Source organism: Ambystoma mexicanum, chromosome 7p (genome assembly GCF_040938575.1).
Source record: "Ambystoma mexicanum isolate Mex_15411 chromosome 7p, UKY_AmexF1_1, whole genome shotgun sequence".
Classification (NCBI taxonomy): Eukaryota; Metazoa; Chordata; class Amphibia; order Caudata; family Ambystomatidae; genus Ambystoma; species Ambystoma mexicanum.
Window position 1 is genome coordinate 858925705 of NC_090939.1, and position 19923 is coordinate 858945627.

Below are 19923 nucleotides of genomic sequence, written 5' to 3' on the forward strand. Positions count from 1 at the left end.
GGTTACATGTGAAAAAAGGGACACAAAGCCTTTTTCCAGTGGTGAGAAGAGATGGTTGCCTAGCCCAACCGTTTCACAAATGCTCTGTATAAACATCTAGTTGGAGTGAGGACAAATGATCCTTTATTAGATAACGGCTCAACCCCCCCTGCCCATTAGCTTATGGAGACGATTCATTGCACAAACTCTTTGGGCCTAATTCATGGAATGTTTAGCGCGGTGCAAAGTGACTTTGCACTGCCAACAAACGCGTTGAACCGGGCCTAATGCACAGAGCGGTGCAAAGTGTATTTTTTCAGAGCAATATCATGCTACTTAAAAATAAATTAGGCTCATTTAGTGCAACATAGAGAGTTTGGGCCTCATTACAAATCGCCCGGTATGGAAACAACGGTGGCGGTAAACCCGCCGCCACCGTTGTTTCCATGCCGGCGATCACAACTCCTACAGGCGAGAGGGAGGTGATGTTCCCGCCAGGTCTGACCTGGCGGGTTTAACACCGCCCGCCTGCAGGCGGACGAGGAAACACCGGCAGCATTACAAGATGCTGTCGGTGTTTCCATGATCCCCATTCCCATTGAGTCCAACAGGACTCAATGGGAATGGGGATTAACACCATTCCGCCTCCGTGATTCCCGGAAAACCGGGGTTGTAATGCCCCGGTAATTCCGGGAATCACGGAGGCCGAATGGTAATACGAGTCCGGCGGTAACCAGTCGGTTTTACCGCCGCGGTTACCGCCGGACTCGTAATGAGGCCCTTTGTGTTGTTTTAGGTCTAGCAGCCAGACTATCCCTACAGTGTCTACATATAATTGCCTGGGATTAACCATCACTGAAAATGGGCCAAACGAGGGGAAGAGTCTATTTCTTTTCGGAAAAATGCAAAGCCGACTCATTGCGCCTCTGATTTATTTATTTATTAACATCTATAGAACGCACAGCAGCCCTTAGGCATTGTGGCGCTGTTACATGAAGAACCTGCTGGTTACAGGCCAGAGGTGTACATAGCGGTTACAGGCAGCAGCTTCGCTTGGTGGTTACAATGTAGCAGCTTATCTTAGTGGTTACAGGACATAGTATGCATATTGGTTACAATAGATACAGTAAAGTTAATTACATGCTTAGTTTAGCGGTTACCTGGGAAGCAGAGGGGCAATGTTACAGTTTCTGCTTGGTGAGTTAGGTGAGCCTGAGGAGTTAGCTGAACAGAGTCGTTTTGAGGGTTTTGCGAAAGATGAGGCGGTTCGGTTCTGCTCTGAGCTCACTAGGGAGTGCTGATCAAGATGTATGTGGCTTAATGTTGGACTATTGCTAAAGAAATCTTCCAAATGTGGCAAAACAAATTACTTAAACCTGTTTGGTTCTTCCACCATCAGTTCCCACATGTGGGACACACAAGGAAATGGGCCTTAATATTAATACCTATTTACTTAGAGAACTGAGTGACCGATTTATGAGCCCACCCAACTGTTATATTCATGCCGTGGGTGAAACACAAAGTTTCAGCAGCTAAGGATTATGGGCCTGATTTGCAGAGGCAAATGTCTTCTTGCAATATTGACATTTTCAAACAATTAATAAAGCCAACTGTCGGAAAACTAATATCCTATTAAAATCCTAGCGAAGGAGGGAAGAGATATGAAAGAACTGAATGTACCACCTACGAGAGCTCAAGAAATTAAAACCATACCACACAGAATACAACCGCATGAATTCGATGTGTATTTTCTCAATGACAGAGCTCCCATAACCTGACTAGGTTTTGACTGTTTGCATCTTACTTCTGTAGTTCGTATGTGGTGGACTCAATTGATGGAGAAATATGTTTGGACTTTCTTTATTAACACAGTTTAGACAAGAACTGTTTTCTGTTGTTTTGCTACACAAGTGAAATAACAGCTAGGATAATAATCATAATACTGAAAGAGCAGAATATTAGACAGTGTCACGTTGGGTTATTTCTCTTAGCTCACTTGCATTAGCAAATTGGGCGTTCTTGTTCTTCCTTTGAAGGGTGTTCTATCAGAGGAAAGCATTGTGGCAGGGATTTTATGACGACCAGGCATATACTTTAACTTATGACATGCACCGACATTCACTTGTGAAGTATTTTAATAGATAATCGTTTATCTGAGAAGATGATGATACCTTGACATCTGTGCATTTATGTGATTGATTATTTCAGGAAAAAAGGCATTTTATTTATTATGATTGTTTTTATGTTTTATGTAATCTCTATATATAAAAGGGACATTTGTGGATATGTGTGTGTGTCTGTTCGAAATGTTCAGCATATTTCCCAACATGCTATAAACCTGACATTTGGCATGTGAGTAGGTTCCACCGTGTAGACAATGTCAAATGTATAAAATGTACATTTTTCTGAGTTCAATTTTTTTGTACGTTTTTTTTTTTTTTACATCAGTCTGCGATGCTTAGATAGGTGTGTGTGTCTGGTCTGTTCGAAATGTTCAGAATACTTCCCAACATGCTACAAACCTAAAATTTGGCATGTCGGTAGGCTACCTGGTGTAGACAATGTAGAGTATAACATATAAATTGTTCTAATTTAGTTTTTTAAGCAGTCTGCAACGCTTGGATATGTGTGTGTGTCCGTTCGAAATGTTCAACATATTTTCCAACATGCTACAAACCTAAAATTTAGCATGTGGGTAGGTTCCATGGTGTAGAAAATGTATAAAGAATAACATATAAATATACCTTTGTCTAATTATTATTATTTGTTTAATAAGATTTATCGCGCAAAGCAAATGTTGATGAACTAACTCCGGAGTAGCCACATGTTATTTTGACATGCATTATATGGAAGCATTCTTTGCTGTCAATCATAAAGGGCGACTGAAGATGTTACTTTATATGACATAAAGCCCAGTGTTCGGTGTTCTTAAAATCTGAATCTTAACATGCCACTGTGTGTCAGTTCTTTGTATCTCTTTCTGCTATCATATTGATGGTGGACATGGCTAGTGGACAGTAGTGGTTCATGCCATGATTGTACATATTTTAAATGCCTAAAAGGATCATGTCTGAGCCTACCTTCCATTATGGGAAAGGTTGTGAGGGTCCCTTGTAAACAGTTGAAAAGCCTCAAAAATAATAGGTCCGCTTCCCACACCCGTATATGAGATTGTTTGAATAGTTAAGCACTTGCTTCGGAGATATGTGAGCAATCTACAGTTTGCATGACTGATGTCATTATAATGGATGCTAACGGAACCTTTTATTGCAGCTATACCCTGACATGCACTGCTATATATGAGGGGAGTGTGGTTGAGTGTCTGGCAGCGGCCCAGAATGGCCCATTGGAACAGCTAAGTATAGTTCGCGTATGCATATGTGCATACATTCAGAACAGTCACTGAGATTGCTCCTCTAAGTGTGTATACCAGTGCACAAGCCATTGGCCTCTAAGCGTCCCAAGAATTGATGAGGGTAATGGGGCTGATAAAGTCCACACAAAGGCCGTTGCTGGAGCAGTGCCCCAGACAACTGCATGTGAAGCTATAATTCTATGGCCCAGCGCACACCAGCCTTACAACTATAATGCTTTTTATGTAATTGGATGCCCAGCACGTGATTGCCCTTTCATAAGTCGTCATGGGGTGGGCACAAATAACATAGCAATATCTACTTACTTTGGTATTATAGAACTTGTAAAGCACAACATTCACCCCCAAAATGGTCTCTTGTCAATGGAGGCTCTGCAAAGAGCAGGACAATTACTAATGTGCAAGTCAAATCTTTAAGGTTCTGCAGAGGGTAAGGTGACCAGGGATGGGCAGAATCTCAACTGGAAGGCGGTTCTACAGATTCAAAGTGATGATAGTCAAGAATCAACCTCAATAGAGTGATGTGTTCATGCGAGGAGTGGCGAGGAGACAGTGTGTAGAAGTGGGCAGGTTTCTGAGTGGAGAGGAGTGTTGGTGTACTGAGGTGATGGAAGTTTGGCCTAAGTAGTTGGGTGAATGCTTGGTATGCCATAAAAACCTACATTTGCAGTCAGGCTTGCATTTGATACATTTGGCAACTGCAAGCAAGCAGAGGGGGAGGGGCTGGAGGGGCAAGGAGAGAGGACAAGGCTTTACCTTTCCTGAGAATAAGACTGCCTCCATAGTCCATTCTGGGTAATAGGAGGGAATTTACAAGAGTCTTTGTGCAGAAATGCAAAGAAATTGAGTATTTTCTTAATGGTGTTAAGGTAGATGAATCATGAGCTCCTAACATCATTTATTTTGCAATGAATTAGAGCATAGCTCAAGATGAATGCGAAGGTTTTAGACTGAATGATTTGAATGGAGCAGGGACAAAGCCGGGGGAGGTACGGTAGATAAGTGAAGGCTGGGACTGAAAGGTGTGCATTGCGATAAGCACCTCATTCCTGTCGCTGTTACGCTTGAGCCAACTGTAGCACATTCAGCCGTGTATTGGAATTAGAGTCTAGATCCTTGTCCATTCTAATTACGATCAGGTCATTGTAATTGGTACAGGAGTAAAAGGTGAGGCTGAATGAGCGAATGAGGGGGCAGCGAGTGTAGGTACATGATGAATATGAGTAGGGAGAACGAAGGGTCTTGAAGAATGCCACAAGCTAAACATTAAGGTTTTCAGTTGAAAGGGTGGAGCATAACCACCTGGGATCTAGATGTGAGAAAGGAGCTAATCCAAGAAGCGACTGTACCCAGAGTAAAAAGTGGAGGCAACAGAGAGAAGGGAGTCATTGTCAACAATGTCAAATGCTGCCGACGTTGTCCACGACTGAGGTAGTGAAAAACTCTACTGTGAAGAGGAGGCTGAAGCCAGCAAGATTGTCATCTAGGGGCACAGCTCTCAACCTTTTGTGGACCCTGGGCAGGTGAAAACACCCAATTTAGTTTTTGGCATGTGAAAGCCAATTTACTGATACAGGCATGTAAGGGGCTTGGCGGGTCAGAGAGCTGCTTACATGGCAGGTAACAACTGCCAAAAGCATGTGACTTGATAGGTATGAGGGGGCTGTTGACTATAATTTAGAATTAGAGTTAGCTTGTTACCATTTTTTCAAGACTTTTAGTCAGGAATGGGTGGGTGGAGATTGAGCATTAGATTTTAACAAGTGCTGGGTCTACAGAAGGATCTTTCAGGAGTGGTGCGATACAAGCGTGTTTGAAGAGTGGATGATGATTCAAGAAGCAAGCCAAACGTTCAGAGGCTGCTACTTCTAGGGTAGAAGCAGGGATGCTAATTTTATGAAGATGGAGGATTGCTATTAGAGATCCTGAACTTGTGGAGGAAGTTGGGCGTTTGAGGAACTCTGATTCAGAGAGCAGAGGGAAAGACAAGAGTCAGGGAAATCATGGTGTCAGAACGTGATGATGGGTACACGAAGGGGAGCCAGTAGAGCAGGCTTGGTGACAAAAATATCATGGAGGATGACGAAGATTTGATGCTGAAGAAGGTAGATTTTCTTGCAGTACAAGGCTTATGAAGGGAATCCAAGGAGTGAGCGTACATCATTTTTACTAAACATATGGAGACAACACAGCTTTTATCACCCCAAAAAAGTACACTGAAGCATGACTTTGAATTGTTGCATTCTAAATTACAATCCCTAAAACCCTGTCTCACCTCACAAGTATATACAGCCGATACTGATTTGGGGTATCATTTTACTGGAAACAGTACAATTTATTGAAAATAAATAATAGTCAATAGATCATTTAATGGTAATGTCAACATATCATTACTCATACTCACTTTCCACTTGGTGCCAGCGCACTGCATGAAGATACAGCCCACAGTAGTGAAACATGAAGGTGTGTTCTGAGTTTGTGACCTTTCCCTGGAGTAAGGGCATCAGGTCCCGGCCATCGATTATTCTGGTTTCACAGAGAGAGCGCAGAATTTCTCAAAAATGGTAATCATTTTAAATATGTACACTTAAAAACAAATAGCACTGAGCAATCAAACGTGCAGGTGTGGCATACTCAACAATATCAAAGACAGCATGAATGCTGAACCAAAAACATTATTTTTATTGCAAAGTATCTCTGGGTCTCAGGGTTGACTCTAGTCTTTGTTTCCAGTCTGCTCTTGTTAGGTTTCTTAAAGGCGTGGTATCATGCAGATAGTTTACTTACTACATTCAAACCCTCATGGATGGCATTGTGACGAATAGCATGACACCTCCGAAAATATGTATATTAGCCCTCGACACGAAATATACTCTATTTTAAAATAAAACTTTGTCACTGACCAGTAACCTTTACAAAGGAACAAAATAGATTGGTGCCTGGAAGCTTTACATTGTCCAGCTGAGGACACTTTCTGAAAGTAAATGCACGTGGTATCACACTGCAGAACACAGCAGGCAATATAAAAAACATTGCTCCCTCTCTAACTCTCTCTCACTCACTCTCACATACCATTTTTCAATCTCTCTCGGTCCATCTCACTCTCTGACTCTCTTTTTTATCTCTCTGGAGAAAGATGCACCCAGATGCAAAATATAACTTCAGCTATACTGATTACTGTGCCTAGTTTGGTGGTCTGGTAATAATGTGTCGGTAGCACAGTGTACCAGCACTATAACCGGATTGAACCATTTTGAGTCAATTTGTTGGTAACACTGGCACTGGTAAGAGCACACCCTGTGCTACCGGTGCCAGAGACACAGAAATCGGATGTAGCGGCACCCCCCAAGACTCCTGCCGGAAACACGGGAAATATGGAGCCACCGGCACATTACAAGGATGGTAATTCCAGTACTATGGCATAAAAAAGCCAGTAGTACCGGAAATACCATGCCAGAAACACATAGGGTGACATAGGGCGACATAGGGAGCAGGATCGGCATCCAGACAGCCATACCACCACTGTTGAAGCTAGTGTCGGTCCTGCATTTCCTAGCCACAGGCACGTTCCAGCACTGTGTGGGCCAACTGCATGGCATATCGCAGCCCGCCTTCTCCAGAGTGCTGTTGCAGGTACTGGAGGCCCTCCTGTGCCATGTGGGCCAGCACATCCCCCTCCCAACCACCCTGGCACAGGTAAATGCCACCAAGGCCCGCTTCTACGTGCTTGCAGGCATGCCAAATGTGCTTGGTGCATTGGACTGCACACATGCTGAGCGGGTGCTCTCACACGCCACAGAGAAGGTGTTCAGGAACCGCAAGCAGTACCATTCCCTCAACGTACAGATGACCTATGACACCAACCTCACCATCACGCACTGTTGCCCCCGGTTCCCAGGGTCAACCCACGACTCCATGGTTCTGCGGGACAGCACCCTGCCAGCATACATGGTGAAGCACAGCAGACAAAGGACCTGGATGTTGGGTGAGTACATGGACAAGTAGACACCCATTGCTGCATGGGGCACCGGCCAAGGGTGGGGGGTGCATGGCACAAATGCATGTCCCACAACCACCATGCATCAGAGGGTAGAACCAGCACATGTCAAACGTCAGTCCACGAAGCACAAGTGTATCACCAGACTGTTGTCATGCCAGTCAGTGGCCAGTACACACATGAACCCTAAGGAAGTAAACAGGCAACACACTACAGATCCGTGCTCAGCTGTCATTATTAAAACATGTCCTCCCGTTCATCTTGCGGCAATACACACATTTGTGAATGCCTCATTCAGGGAGGGCATCGTGCCTGAATATTTTGAAATTGTCATGGGTTACCCCTTTATTAAAAAAACCTGGCCATCAGAGGGGAGACCCACTGAATTATAGACCTATTACCAACAATGCCTTTCTGCTAATGATCCTGGACAGGGTTGCATATAAACACGTTGCCCTTCATCTTAACATTTTTTCCATCCTCAATTGCTGACAATCGGGATTTAGAGCCTGTCACAGCAATGAAACGGCACTGCTGGAATTAAAATCTAGGCTCCTGGCGCACACTGACAAAGGTTTCCTTTCCATGCTCATGTTCCTGGATCTTTCTGCCGTGTTCGACCTAGGAGATCACACCTTGTTGGTCTACAGGCTCGAAGAAGTGGCACATTTTTCCCCTGCGGCTTCCCGCTGGATTGCTTAATTTCTTCAAAATAGAGTAAGCAGTTTCTGCTTTGAGACAACAGAGGCAGCTGCAATGCCTATTGAAAACAGGGTCCCACAGGGGGCAAGTCTCCCCCTTTCTTCTATAACATCTTCATGCCCCCCTTCTTTGCCATGCTGGAGCGGGAAGGGATTTGGTTTACGAACTTTGCCGACGATACCCAGTGTATCATCCTGTTGTCATGCTCCCACATTCAAAATGAAGCCAGGCTGAACAAAGCATACAATCATTGATAACTGGATGGCTCGGAATGGCCTGGAACTTAACAGGTCTAAGATTGAGCTCATGATTGTGGGGTCACCGTGTACTCTATCCAAGTTGGGCCCTGCCTATGAGGGATTTCAATTTGGCAACGTGAATATCACCACTCTCAAGAAAGTTAAATCATTGGTGGTCATTCTTGATCACCACCTCACCTTCAATGCCCATGTGGGGAGTGTGGTCTCAGGAGCGGCATATTATTTGAGACTATATGCCCACCTGCACCCCCTCATCACACAGGGCAATGCAGAAACTCTAGCCGCAAAAAGTGATTACTGTTGCAGCCTTTTGGCTGGTATCAGTAAAGCTGACATTAACCGCCTCCAAGTGATCCATAACGGGCTGTGAGGGTGGTATTGGGCCTCTCGAGACATGATCACATTTCCGAAGCAAGGAGAGCCCTGCACCGGCTGCCAGTGGAGGCGAGAATTCGCTTCCGCCTCCTTACGATAACCTTTAAGTGTATTGAAGGCTACCTGCCCTGTTATCTGAGGGAATTGAACATGATCAATGTCCCCACCAGAACCCTCAGATCTAACAATTCCAAACTGTTGGTCATTCCTAGAAGCAGATCTAAGAAGACTGAAAAGGGAGCATTTTCAGTGGCAGCACCAACAGCGTGGGATGGTCTCCCGTTGAACCTCAGGATTGAGCCTAAACTTGATCCGTTAAACGTTAAAAAAACAAGCTGAAAACCTGGCTGTTTGCTTAATTTTAGCCTCCTTATCTCTCTGGCCTTTGACTGATCATTTCTTGAGTTCTGTTTATTTGTTATGTTAGCGCCATCATGCCTTCAGGTCCATTGCTGCGCTCTAGAAATCAATTAAAGTAAAAGTAAAGTAAAAGTACCAGAATTCAAAACTGCCACTCCAACAAATCAATACCTACAGTGAACTGTCCCACCCAGGCCAATGAGGGCATGTCCTTGCAAGGTGCATGCATTGCAGGGACTGTGGCGGACCCTCAGTCACAGACAACACCACTGCCGTGCACTACCTGCCATGCATTTACACATTCAATGCAAACGTCAAAGTGTCCCATGCAGTGTACCATTGCCACTTGTGTGAAAGCCTGGTGCACAATTCTGACTGCTATCTGACAAGGAGAGAGGAGTAAGCCAGTGGGATAGGATCGGAGATGGACAACATGTCCATGGAGTGATGTTGCCAGCTACTGTGATGCCAAAGAAGTAATGTGTATACTGTGCCTACTGTGCATGTGAGCGCTCATGCTGTGTTGATGCATGTCAGTGTATGTCCAGACCGCAGTGCGGGCGCCATGTAGTGTGTGCAGACACTGCTGGGGTGGTGCCATGGCGATTACCAGACTACACCATGGGGATATGCATGCCAGGCCTGTTGGTGGCTAGTGTAGTCCCACCCACATCAATCCCACATCAATCCACCACAGGGAGTATAACACATCTCTGTGCGGGTGACACACATTTGCCATCACAGTACATGACGCACATACTTACCATGGTCCAGGATGCATGACGTATCATGGAATACAATTACGTGCCATGAGAACGTCAGTCCTGCCACATGCATGCCATGGTTCACCTTGTGTCCTCCCCCCTTGCAGATGATTTCGGATATCCACTACTGCTCTAGCTAATAACCCCGCTGAGGGATCCACAATCGCCAGAGCGTATGGCATACAATCGTGCCCATGTGCGAACAAGGGCAACTATCAAGCGGTTGATTGAACTGTTGAAGGCATGTTTCAGATGACTACACCTGCCAAGGGGTGCACTTTAGGGCTCAAGTCGAGGGTACACGCGGGTGGACAGCGTCCACCTATTATTTTCAGAGGGTGGACACCGTCCCCTCTGGGTATTTTAGAAGTGATGGATGTGTATAATAATAAGAAAAATGCATTATTTTTTTTCGTTTTTTTTTAAGTATCTGTCTCCGGGACTCGAACCTCAATCCCCAGGTTAACAGGCCGGGGTCTTAATCACTGTACCATCCCTGGACCCGATGAAACAGGCGCAACAAACACAGTCTTAAAGCAGACAGGTCAGGCCTGGATCTGCATTGTAACAAAAGCTTACTTTAATTTCATTGGCTGTTTAACAGCCAATGAAATTTGTTAACCTTGCTGAGTGTGGGTGGGTGCAGTGGCGCCTGGCACGCAGATTCTATTTCCGACCACTGTCTGTCAGGCAGTTTTATTTTCCTGTCTCCTGCACACAGCAATGCACAGGCGGCTATGAGTGGGACCCCGCACGGCAGCAGTGCAAAGTTAGCCCTGGAAAAACGTGTTGTTTTCAGTAACATGTGATATTTGTTTCTACACATAAAAGCTCCTTTTAAAACACGTTCCCATTTGCATTGCTCATGTGATATATTGACGAGTGCGAGATGGTGCACGATGCGTGCAAAGGTGTGAAATGAAGTGCGTGAACCACTTTGGAGGGTGCTTGTGTCTGCCACGAACAGCTCAGATTATTGTTAACAAAGTTCAAAAGCAAACACCAGCCCCTGACCGAAACGTGTTTGTGATACGACGCAAGCAACCCTGCTGAGTGCTGACCCTCCACCACACGTGCCCCCCAACCCGCCCCATGAATACAGTGTGCAGTCGGGTATGAAGCAGAATATGTGCTGACTAGGCTGACGGCGGCAGGGGTCCAGACGTTGCTGGAACATTAGCTGCCATGTGGCAGCTGGGTACACATGCGTAGGGCACTTAGCGAATGATCTGTCAAGTAGCACTAATACATTCACCACCGTCGGCGAGTCAATTAAGTGACGTGAATATATGTCAGTATCTTAAAGCTTCACACAGTGTTCTATTCATTTAAATTTCCAATTTTTACATGCATAAAATGCGCTGATCGAGCACCAAAAGGCATCAGATTATTATGTGTCGAGAGATGTAGGAAAAACACAATAGGCCTGATTCACAGAAGCGTTTTATAATGGAAAAATCCCATCGGAAAACGCTCTGTGAATCAGGCCCAATGCAGTTGTGAAACGTATTACATAATGTGAAAAACAAAACCTAAAATGTTTTTTAAAATTCTGTCTACAGGAGAAGAGGCCCTGATACTGTTTGAACGGAAATTGCACAAGAGTTGTGGCTAGACATTATAATAGTTTGCCCTATCCAGTGCCTTGTGTGGACTCCTTACGTGACCATGGATGCCAACTTCACAAATGTATTCTTGGCGCTGCGCGGGTGGGGAGGAGTATACATTCACCAAAATGGCATCAGTAGCAGATGTGACACTGCATGCACATTGACCCCCTGATGGCATCTTAGGAACTGTTGTCATTTGACCATACACCCAGATGGCATCACAGGAAGTGACATCACTTCTTCTTCGACACAATAAAGAGTTCAATAAATCAGGGTCAGATGGCCTACACAGGAGCCACCAGCCACAAATGAACAGATAGGTTTCTTTAATATGGAACGCCATCCATACTGGGATATCCTCAAATTTAAAAGTGGAGTTCTGAACACTCTCCATGCCGCCTGGTCTCTGCTGGTCAGATGGTGGTGCGCTCAGTGTTCTGAATAGATAGAACACAGGTCAAAAGGAGGCGTGCCTTCTGCCCTCATCTGAACAACATTGTCCCAAGGTGCTTGGCCTGCACTGCAGGTTCAGAGAGGAGGAGCTCTTGGAGCAACTGGCTCTGCTTCCAGCTTTGCATTCACATCACTGTTATTGAACAGGAACGTGTCCATGTAATTTCCCACTATGGATCTGACATCCCAGGGCTGAAACAAATAACTTGGTTGTAAGCGTGTGGGGGCGGGGTGCAGGCCTGGACTGGCCTATAGGGCAACAGGCCAATGTCCGAGCCGAAACCACAAAATGCTGGTGGGGCCAGTATTTTTGGTCGAAGTGGGCGACTTTTTAGGCCAATTTGGGCCAGCTTGATGAGTTAATTCACTCTGCGGGTAGTAGTTTTGACCAGTGTTGCTGAATACATTTTCTTTAAAATGCACATTTTGCCTCACAAAATCCCCCATTGGTTATTATTCAAACAGTGCCACAAAAGGAATGAATAGCCATTTGCAACTGTGGGCCACTTTTTCATTGGTGCCTGAGACTATTTTATGTACCAGTCTGAACCTGGCTGGATGCATGGTAACTGGTGAGCCTATGTAGGCTTAGTGGAATGATGGCGCATCCTGGGGTCAGCCCGGTCTATCTATTTACGCAGACTTTTATTGCAGACTGTAATCTAAAGTGGTTCTATATAGCGCCCTCATTTGGTATTATGGTAGCTCTTGGTGCATACTCCTGCATTTAATGTATCTTTGACATATCTGACAAATGTGCATGTATTTTGCATGTGATTGCATGTTATTCATTGAGCATGTGTTCTGCATGTAAAGTAGAACTGTACACAATTGCCATTGGGGTTGGTAAAGTGATTTATATTCTCTGTCCCACCTTTAGCACTGCTCCCTATAGGAAATGTTGAAGTCCCATGATAAAATTGGTCCAACTGTCACATAGTCACTGGAATAGCAATCCACACACCACGCATGAACACTCTCCTGAGTATGGCTACTTTAATGTCACTACAGTAGTCATCCTTGCTAATTATTGAATAGTTGCTTAAAAGTATAAATAATATTTGCATGCAATAATGCTCTTTTTATTTTAATGTCTCTTCAGACTACAGTCTGCCGAAAGGGCATTCACCCCACAGCTCCCCAAAGCCACACCAAAGTCAGGAAGGTGCTATACAAATACCAAGTAGCATAACATATATGCTCTGGACAAGGCTAAGAGAATGTAAACATTAAAGGTGCATACAGGTGAAAATGTAAACCAGAGCACTCAAGATTCCCCAAGTTCTGAACCTAGTGAGGCGTAAAGATGGGACGTCCACAGGTACGGTATTCAGGGGGATTGGGTTTGGGGTAGGGGTAGGCCTCAGGGTCATTTCCTTGTGCTAAGCTTCTCATCTCCTCTTCAGCATTTTCTGGTCTTTTCTACTGTTCTTCTCTTGTTTTTCGTTTTCCTGCATCTCATCTTGCTCCCCTCCGCTCCATTTATCATTCTTCTATTCAAGTTCTTTGTACTCTTGCTCCTTGACATTCAATCACTTCTGCTCTCCACTCCCTGCATTGGTTTTCCTTTGAAAATCACTTATTTTTTAATTTTCTTTGTATTGTTTTTAAGTGCGTTTAGGGCCTTCTTTTGTAGTTTCTTGTTATTCAACAGCTTATTCACTTCGTTGTGATATTCTTCTGTTGGCTGTTTCATTCATTTGCTCTTCTTGCCCCAGACCTGGACTTCTCTTCCTCTTTCTCTTCCTTCTATTCCTTCTTTTCAAGTCCTGTTTAAAAACATATCTCCTTGCTGATCTTTGGTTTTCTGTTTATCTGTTCATGTAAATTGTACCATTGGTTACTCTGTACAGCGCTTGGGCATTAAGCGCAATAGAAGTTCAATAAAAATACAAAAGAAAAAAGAATGCAATAGGTATTTTTTTCTCTAGGGGTGAGTGTTTTTGTCTGCTGAACTGAAATAAATGCCATAGTCCCAATTCCTGTAGAAAGCCTTTTTTGGTTTGGGTGAAACAAAACAGTCTGTGTCAACTGATGTTTTCTCTGGCTTGGATGCACCAGAGGAAATGCAGTCTACTGTGGCCAGATGTGTGCAGTAGCCCGTAACAAGCACACAGTGCAGGTGAGGTCACTTCCGGCGAGGTCACTTCCTATTGGCTTTGTTAATGAGTCACCCCAATTCTTTTTTTAGGACTTGACCCCTGGTGCACTTAAGTGCAGTCCAGAGAAGGGGTGGCAGATAGTCCTGGCCTGTGCAATGTTGCATAATATTTGCATTAGACGAAACATGCCCCTACCCCCAGACCGAACATGCCACCTGCAGAGCGAGGAGATTATGATGGTGATGATGAGGACGAGGCAGCATCAGCCAGGCACAGGCACGTGAACTTGGACACCAGGGACAGGCATATTGTCTGACAAGAAATCATAGACAACTTCACCCTCATTGTGCACCACCCATGATACATCACTGAATTCGATGTGCTCACTCAATAAAATGCATACACATGAATAGCGACTGTCCACCCATTGTTGCAAGTGACTAAATATATGTATTGAATATTTCTGCAATCTACATATCAAACTCCCTGCCCACCACCCCGTCCCCACACACCCTAACAATAAAGTGTTGCATATGCAAGTCCACAGTCTCACCCTCTGTGCCTTTTCAGGGAAGGACCCTTGCCATGGGCAGGTGTACCCGTATGTCTTTGTGAGCAGCGCATAGGGCTGCTCTGCACCCAGCTCACAGGGGTGGCTGTGCTGGAGGTGGGGTCTGAGCCTGAGTGCCCATGCACTCCTGGTTTGCCCGCAGGGAGAGTGCCACTGACTCTGCAAGAGCTGACACCCCCTCATTGCCCTCACAGACCCTCTGAGCCACGAGTATGAGGGCAGATGTCATATGACCCAGGGTGCAGGAACAGCACCAGCCAGTTGCCTGTATTGACTCCCGTATTACCCGGGCCTCTGCATGCTGGCGTTGGTTTTCGGCCATCTCATTATGGTGGGCCTCCACCTGAAGAATGCCCTTGTCCATCTCTTGGATGGACAGCATGGGGGTCGTGATGGGCTGTGGAGGGTGGAGGGACTGAAGGTGGGGGAGGGATTGAAGGTGGGGGAGGGATAGGTGGAGCGCTCGGGTGTTTCATCAGTGTCTTGCCCTCCATCTGCTGCCTCAGCCTCATCGGAGGTGGTGCCGTGGTATGTGGGGCCTGATGGGTGATGGGCGCTTTTTATGGGCGCCATGGGTGTACCACTGCCTGGGCCTGTGGAGCAGGTGTGGTTCCTGGGCAGCTGGCTGGGCCTGGGGAGCAGGCTGTTGTTGCTGGGCAGCTGGCTAGGCCTGAGGAGCAGGCAGCTGTTCCTGGGCAGTTGGCTGAGCATGGGGAGCAGGCTGCTGTTCCTGGGCAGCTTGCTGGACCTGCGGAGCCGGCATAGCCATGGATGTGGTTCGTGTGGGCTTTTGGGCAGCCTGACTGGGTCTCACGCGGCCTGCAGATGGACCAGCGCTGTCAGTGGATGACCCTGTTAGGGTGAGATGACAAAGCAGTTAGATGCCTGTGCGTGACATCGATGCACTTGCATTACGCTAGTTAAACATTGCATGTTCCTTGGCTTGGTCAAGATGTGTGGGGGTGGATTGTGCAGTGATGCGTGCGTGCATGCATGCATGTATGTATGGTGTAAATCCATTTTGGTTGGACTTATGGCACGGTGGCTTCTTGTGTGTGCATTGGGGATGTGCTAACTGTCCAGTCATGCCATGATGCAAATGACAAGTGCACCAATCTCACATCGGCTGAACCCACTGGGGAGTAACCAACCTCTCTACTAAGTGCAACAAACCAAAGGAAGGTATAGAAGTGATTGTCAATTATTATTTTCTCATCAATTTACCAGGAGACGTCTTCAACAAATAATAGACCTAACAACCACTGTCAGTGTTTCCATGGTTTGTTTCTCAATTTTATTACAAACCAATTTTACCTACACACAATAAGAAAGCATACAACACTAATATCCATGCCTGAAACCTTAATATCAAACACAGAAGTACAAACAAAAATGATGAACATCCTTTTGTCCAATATCTCAATGATCTGGTTAACTCTCATGAGTTTACTACACACAATTCACATGCTAAGTTTCTGTCCTTGTTTGGCCTAAAGCTGCCGGATATCCATCGGTGCAGAGTCCTCTTGTGTGTATCAAAATGTGGTTGGCCGCTATTTGCAACTCTCTAACACCCTGGTCTTGCTGAGTATCCCTACTGGAATAAAGACACATAATTGTAGTCTATTATATTGGTCTAACTATTAGACCTCACAAATAACCCTTTGCCCAAGGGTGCACAAATACATTCTCATAACATGCCTGGGTGTTAGTGTTAAATGCGGGTGACAAGTGTTCATGTGCATGAATGCTTGTTGTGTACTATGCTATTGCATGGCTTACAGTGGCCCGACCCCTGTCATCTATGTGTACTCGGAGACTTTAGATGTTGATGTCACACCTACTACCCCTTTCTTTAGGCACATTCCCCTGATTTGTTGTGTGTGCACTATTGGTGTCGTGCTGGACATCCGGGAGTGGCTTGTTGTACTCACCGCAAACCCCTTTGGTCCCTGCTCCGCCCTCTGCACCTCCACCGCCCTCAATATCCTCCAGATGCATTATTGAGCTGCATCGCTCTTCACATGGCATAAGTCTGATGGGGGAGACCGTTCCACCTCCTGTTGCCATTGTCTCATGGTGGTGGGCAGCAGCAAGCTGTTCACCAGCAGCCGCAAGTAATCCCACCTCTTGCAGCAGTCTGTGGTTCTGGGGACGGACCCCACCGCTGTTACTTTATTGGCCACCTCCAGCCATATGGCCAACTTGTGGCATTGGCTGGTGTGGTGGTTGTCCCGGACAAACAGCATCTTGGCGTTGTCCACGATGTAGTCAGTCAGCGCAGTCAATTTTGCCTCTGAGAAGCGGGGTTTCCAGAGCCGGACTTCAGCCAGCCTACTTTTCATGCTTCCAGACATCTTGGCGGTGTTACCGTATGTGGATGACTACAGGAAATGCCTGATTTAAATTGGATTGAGTTTTCCAAAATGGCCACCGGCCAATGTCTATTTCCTGCGATGACGCTGTTTCGAGTGCTGGTGTTTCTGGTGCTGGTGTTTCCGTCATTATGGGAACGGATCTGCTGTTACTGTAATTTTTTCCTACAAGGGCACCAGCATTTCTCATATTTTGCCGCTATTACCGTCATGCCGGTGACAGTGTTTACAGAATTGCGAAATGCGCGCGCCCACAGAGTTGAATAGGCCAGTGATTACGCTGCACTGGTAGCCAGATGCAGTGCTACCGGCATCGTTCTGGGGAACTTGTAATGAGGGCCAATGCTGAGAAGGACCGTCCAATGATAATCGGCGTACTTAGCAATGCCATGTTAGATTATTGTAATGCTCTTCTTATGGGGCTAAAAATATTTCAAATTAAAAGACTACAGGTTGCCCAAAACTCAGGTTGATTTTTTCATTACCCAGAAAGACAGCTATTTCACAATATCGGAGGAATCTCCATTTGCTTCCAGTTCAGCAGAGAAGTACATTGTTTGGTCTTGAAATGCATCCATGGGCTGGCACCAGCCTACCTGACTCCAAAAATCCAGGTGTAATGTCCTCAACGACACCTTCGCTCTAAGGATCAATACCTTCTGCAAGCCCCATTGACAAGAAAAATCTCTTGGGGTGACAGGCGGTTTTCCTCATTTGGCCCCTGGTCCTGGAATTCTCTCCCATTGGAACTCCGGAAGATCAACTCAATGAGCGTTTTCAGGAAACAGTTAAAAACACATCTCTTCCTATACATTGTCGTAAATGACCCGACAGACCTACGAGATAGTGCAATGCAGTATCCACTGAACCAGTTATTTACATCAGCTCCTTGATGCAGTCAATGCCTGGTCTCCTCGGGGTAAAATCAATCAAATCACCCCTGTCCGCAACCGCAAGTTAACTACACACCAATCCTAAGGTGACAGCGGCTTATCACCTTCCCAAAACTAAACCTCCCACACCCCTGTAAAACTATCAAAAGAGAAATAATAACCGGGCAGAGTCATAAGTATGTTAAACAGCACATTATGCTATACAACCTTCATTGAAGCTTCTGTCCAATGAGAGGAACCGAAACTGCACTTGCAAGCATGGCAGAGAACCTCCTCATTCCCTTGTATGAGACCACCTTGCAGCATTGAAACTCTTTGACCTCTCTGCAACCTGATATTGATGGTGACATTTTGCCAAATGTTAGAGAGAATGAGAAAGCGAGGAACTACCTCACAGGGAATGCAATTGTTCTGGTGCCAGAAAAGGCTGAATGGGTCAGTGGACCCTTCCAGGTTCAGAGTTCATGCTGTCCACTACGTATTTTGACATGGCTATATGCCCACTGACAGGAGTGACCAAGAAGCAGCTGCAATGACCTAAGGGCACCCAAGTGACCTCTCCACCTAGTTAAACCCTTAGGGGAACTCCTCTCCAGCCAGGACATAAAAATCAATCAATAACCAGACTACACACAGCTCTACCTAAGAAGAAATCATGTAAACAATACCCACAAACTGAAATAGTTCTTACCCCCTTCTTGATGCATGAGCACCTGCCTAAAAGTAAACCTGACCAAGACTGAATTCATCCTCCCCTGTTACCCCATGAGGCAAGCCCAAGCCCAATATAGGCTTGTAGGGCTGAACCCCAATGGACTCCCAACCCTACATGCGGGATGTCTAGGATTCATAATTGACAGAGACCTCTCATTCAAAAGGCATGTCACCAGGAAACCACAAACCGCATGGTATCAGCTCCCACTCCTCTGCAAAATCAGCACTTTCTTGTCTTTAGAACTGCCACACAAGGCATGGCCCTTCCCAACCCAGACAGTGGCAATGCCCTTCTCGAAGGAATGCCTGCTTCTACCCTCGCCCAATGGCAGCAGGGTAGTGCACACCGCCACTTCTCACCTCATCTTCTGGAGCTGCACTGGCTCCCCCGCAAGCCTGAATCAACCTCAAAACAGTGTGTGTCCGCTTCTAGCCTCTACCGGCAAGTGCTTCACCCTACCTGGCCATGAAGCTCAAGATCCTAGGTGGCCAAGAAAATGCAAGAAGTCGGGACATCGATAGGGTGGAAATCCAAAACTGCAAGAAAGAAAGAATGTGGAAACAGACCTCCTCCTGCTACAAGCAGGGAGCAAGGAACCAGTTCTATGTCAAAATCCCGCATTTTAAAGCCTGAACACAAAAAAGACTGATTTCTTTTGCCTGTTTTTGTGCAGGCTCTAAAATGCAGTATAATTACATAGAACCCCTTACATCCCCAGCCCTCTCCCGCTTATTCTCTCGTTAATCGTGGGGGTTAACCACCCCGAACTCCATCTTTCCCCATCCACTACCCCTTCCCACATCTAAACACGCATTCTCCCCACACATTCTCATACAAACGCATACACGCACACAAACATAGGGCCTCATTACGAGTGGGCCGATCCGGTAACAACAGTGCCAGTAAGCCTACCGGCACCATTGTTACCGGACCGGCACACTTTGAGTCTGCAAGCGGCTGCCATCCTGCTCACCAGGCCAGACCTGGCAGGCGGAACGGCACCCGCTCGCAGACATATATGGAAGCACTGGCACCGTTGCACACGGTGCCAGTGCTTCCATGCTCCCCATTCCGATTGAGTCAGACTCAGTGGCGATGGGGATTTACCTTTTTCTGGCGCCTGACTTCTGGGACTGCCGGGGCTGTAATGCCCTGCTAAATCCGGCAAGCCATGCGCCGGAAAATCTTGCAAGTCCAGCGGCAGCCTGCCGGTTTTACCTGCATGGCTACCGCCAGACTTGTAATGAGGCCATACACTTTTAAACATACCTGTCACTCCTGCGTCGAGTCCACCGGGTCACACAGAGCCTGTCAGGCCCTGCGCACACTCGTGTGCGGCATGGGCCTGACAGTCCGATTTAGACGGTCACGGAGCGGTCTTTCTAAATCGTCCT

The 19923-nt window shown here is 46.1% G+C and overlaps 1 protein-coding gene across 3 annotated transcripts in view; it reads right to left on the minus strand.

Annotated features, from left to right (window-relative positions):
- The window catches only part of LOC138526375 (arylsulfatase D-like), a 344213-nt gene that overhangs the window by 14750 nt on the left and 309540 nt on the right, over window positions 1–19923 (minus strand). For all 3 annotated transcript variants that reach the window (XM_069637044.1, XM_069637046.1, XM_069637047.1), the window contains one exon: window positions 5757–5878. In XM_069637044.1, coding sequence (XP_069493145.1) covers window positions 5757–5878 — 122 coding nt within the window. The remainder of the gene's footprint in view (window positions 1–5756; window positions 5879–19923) is intronic.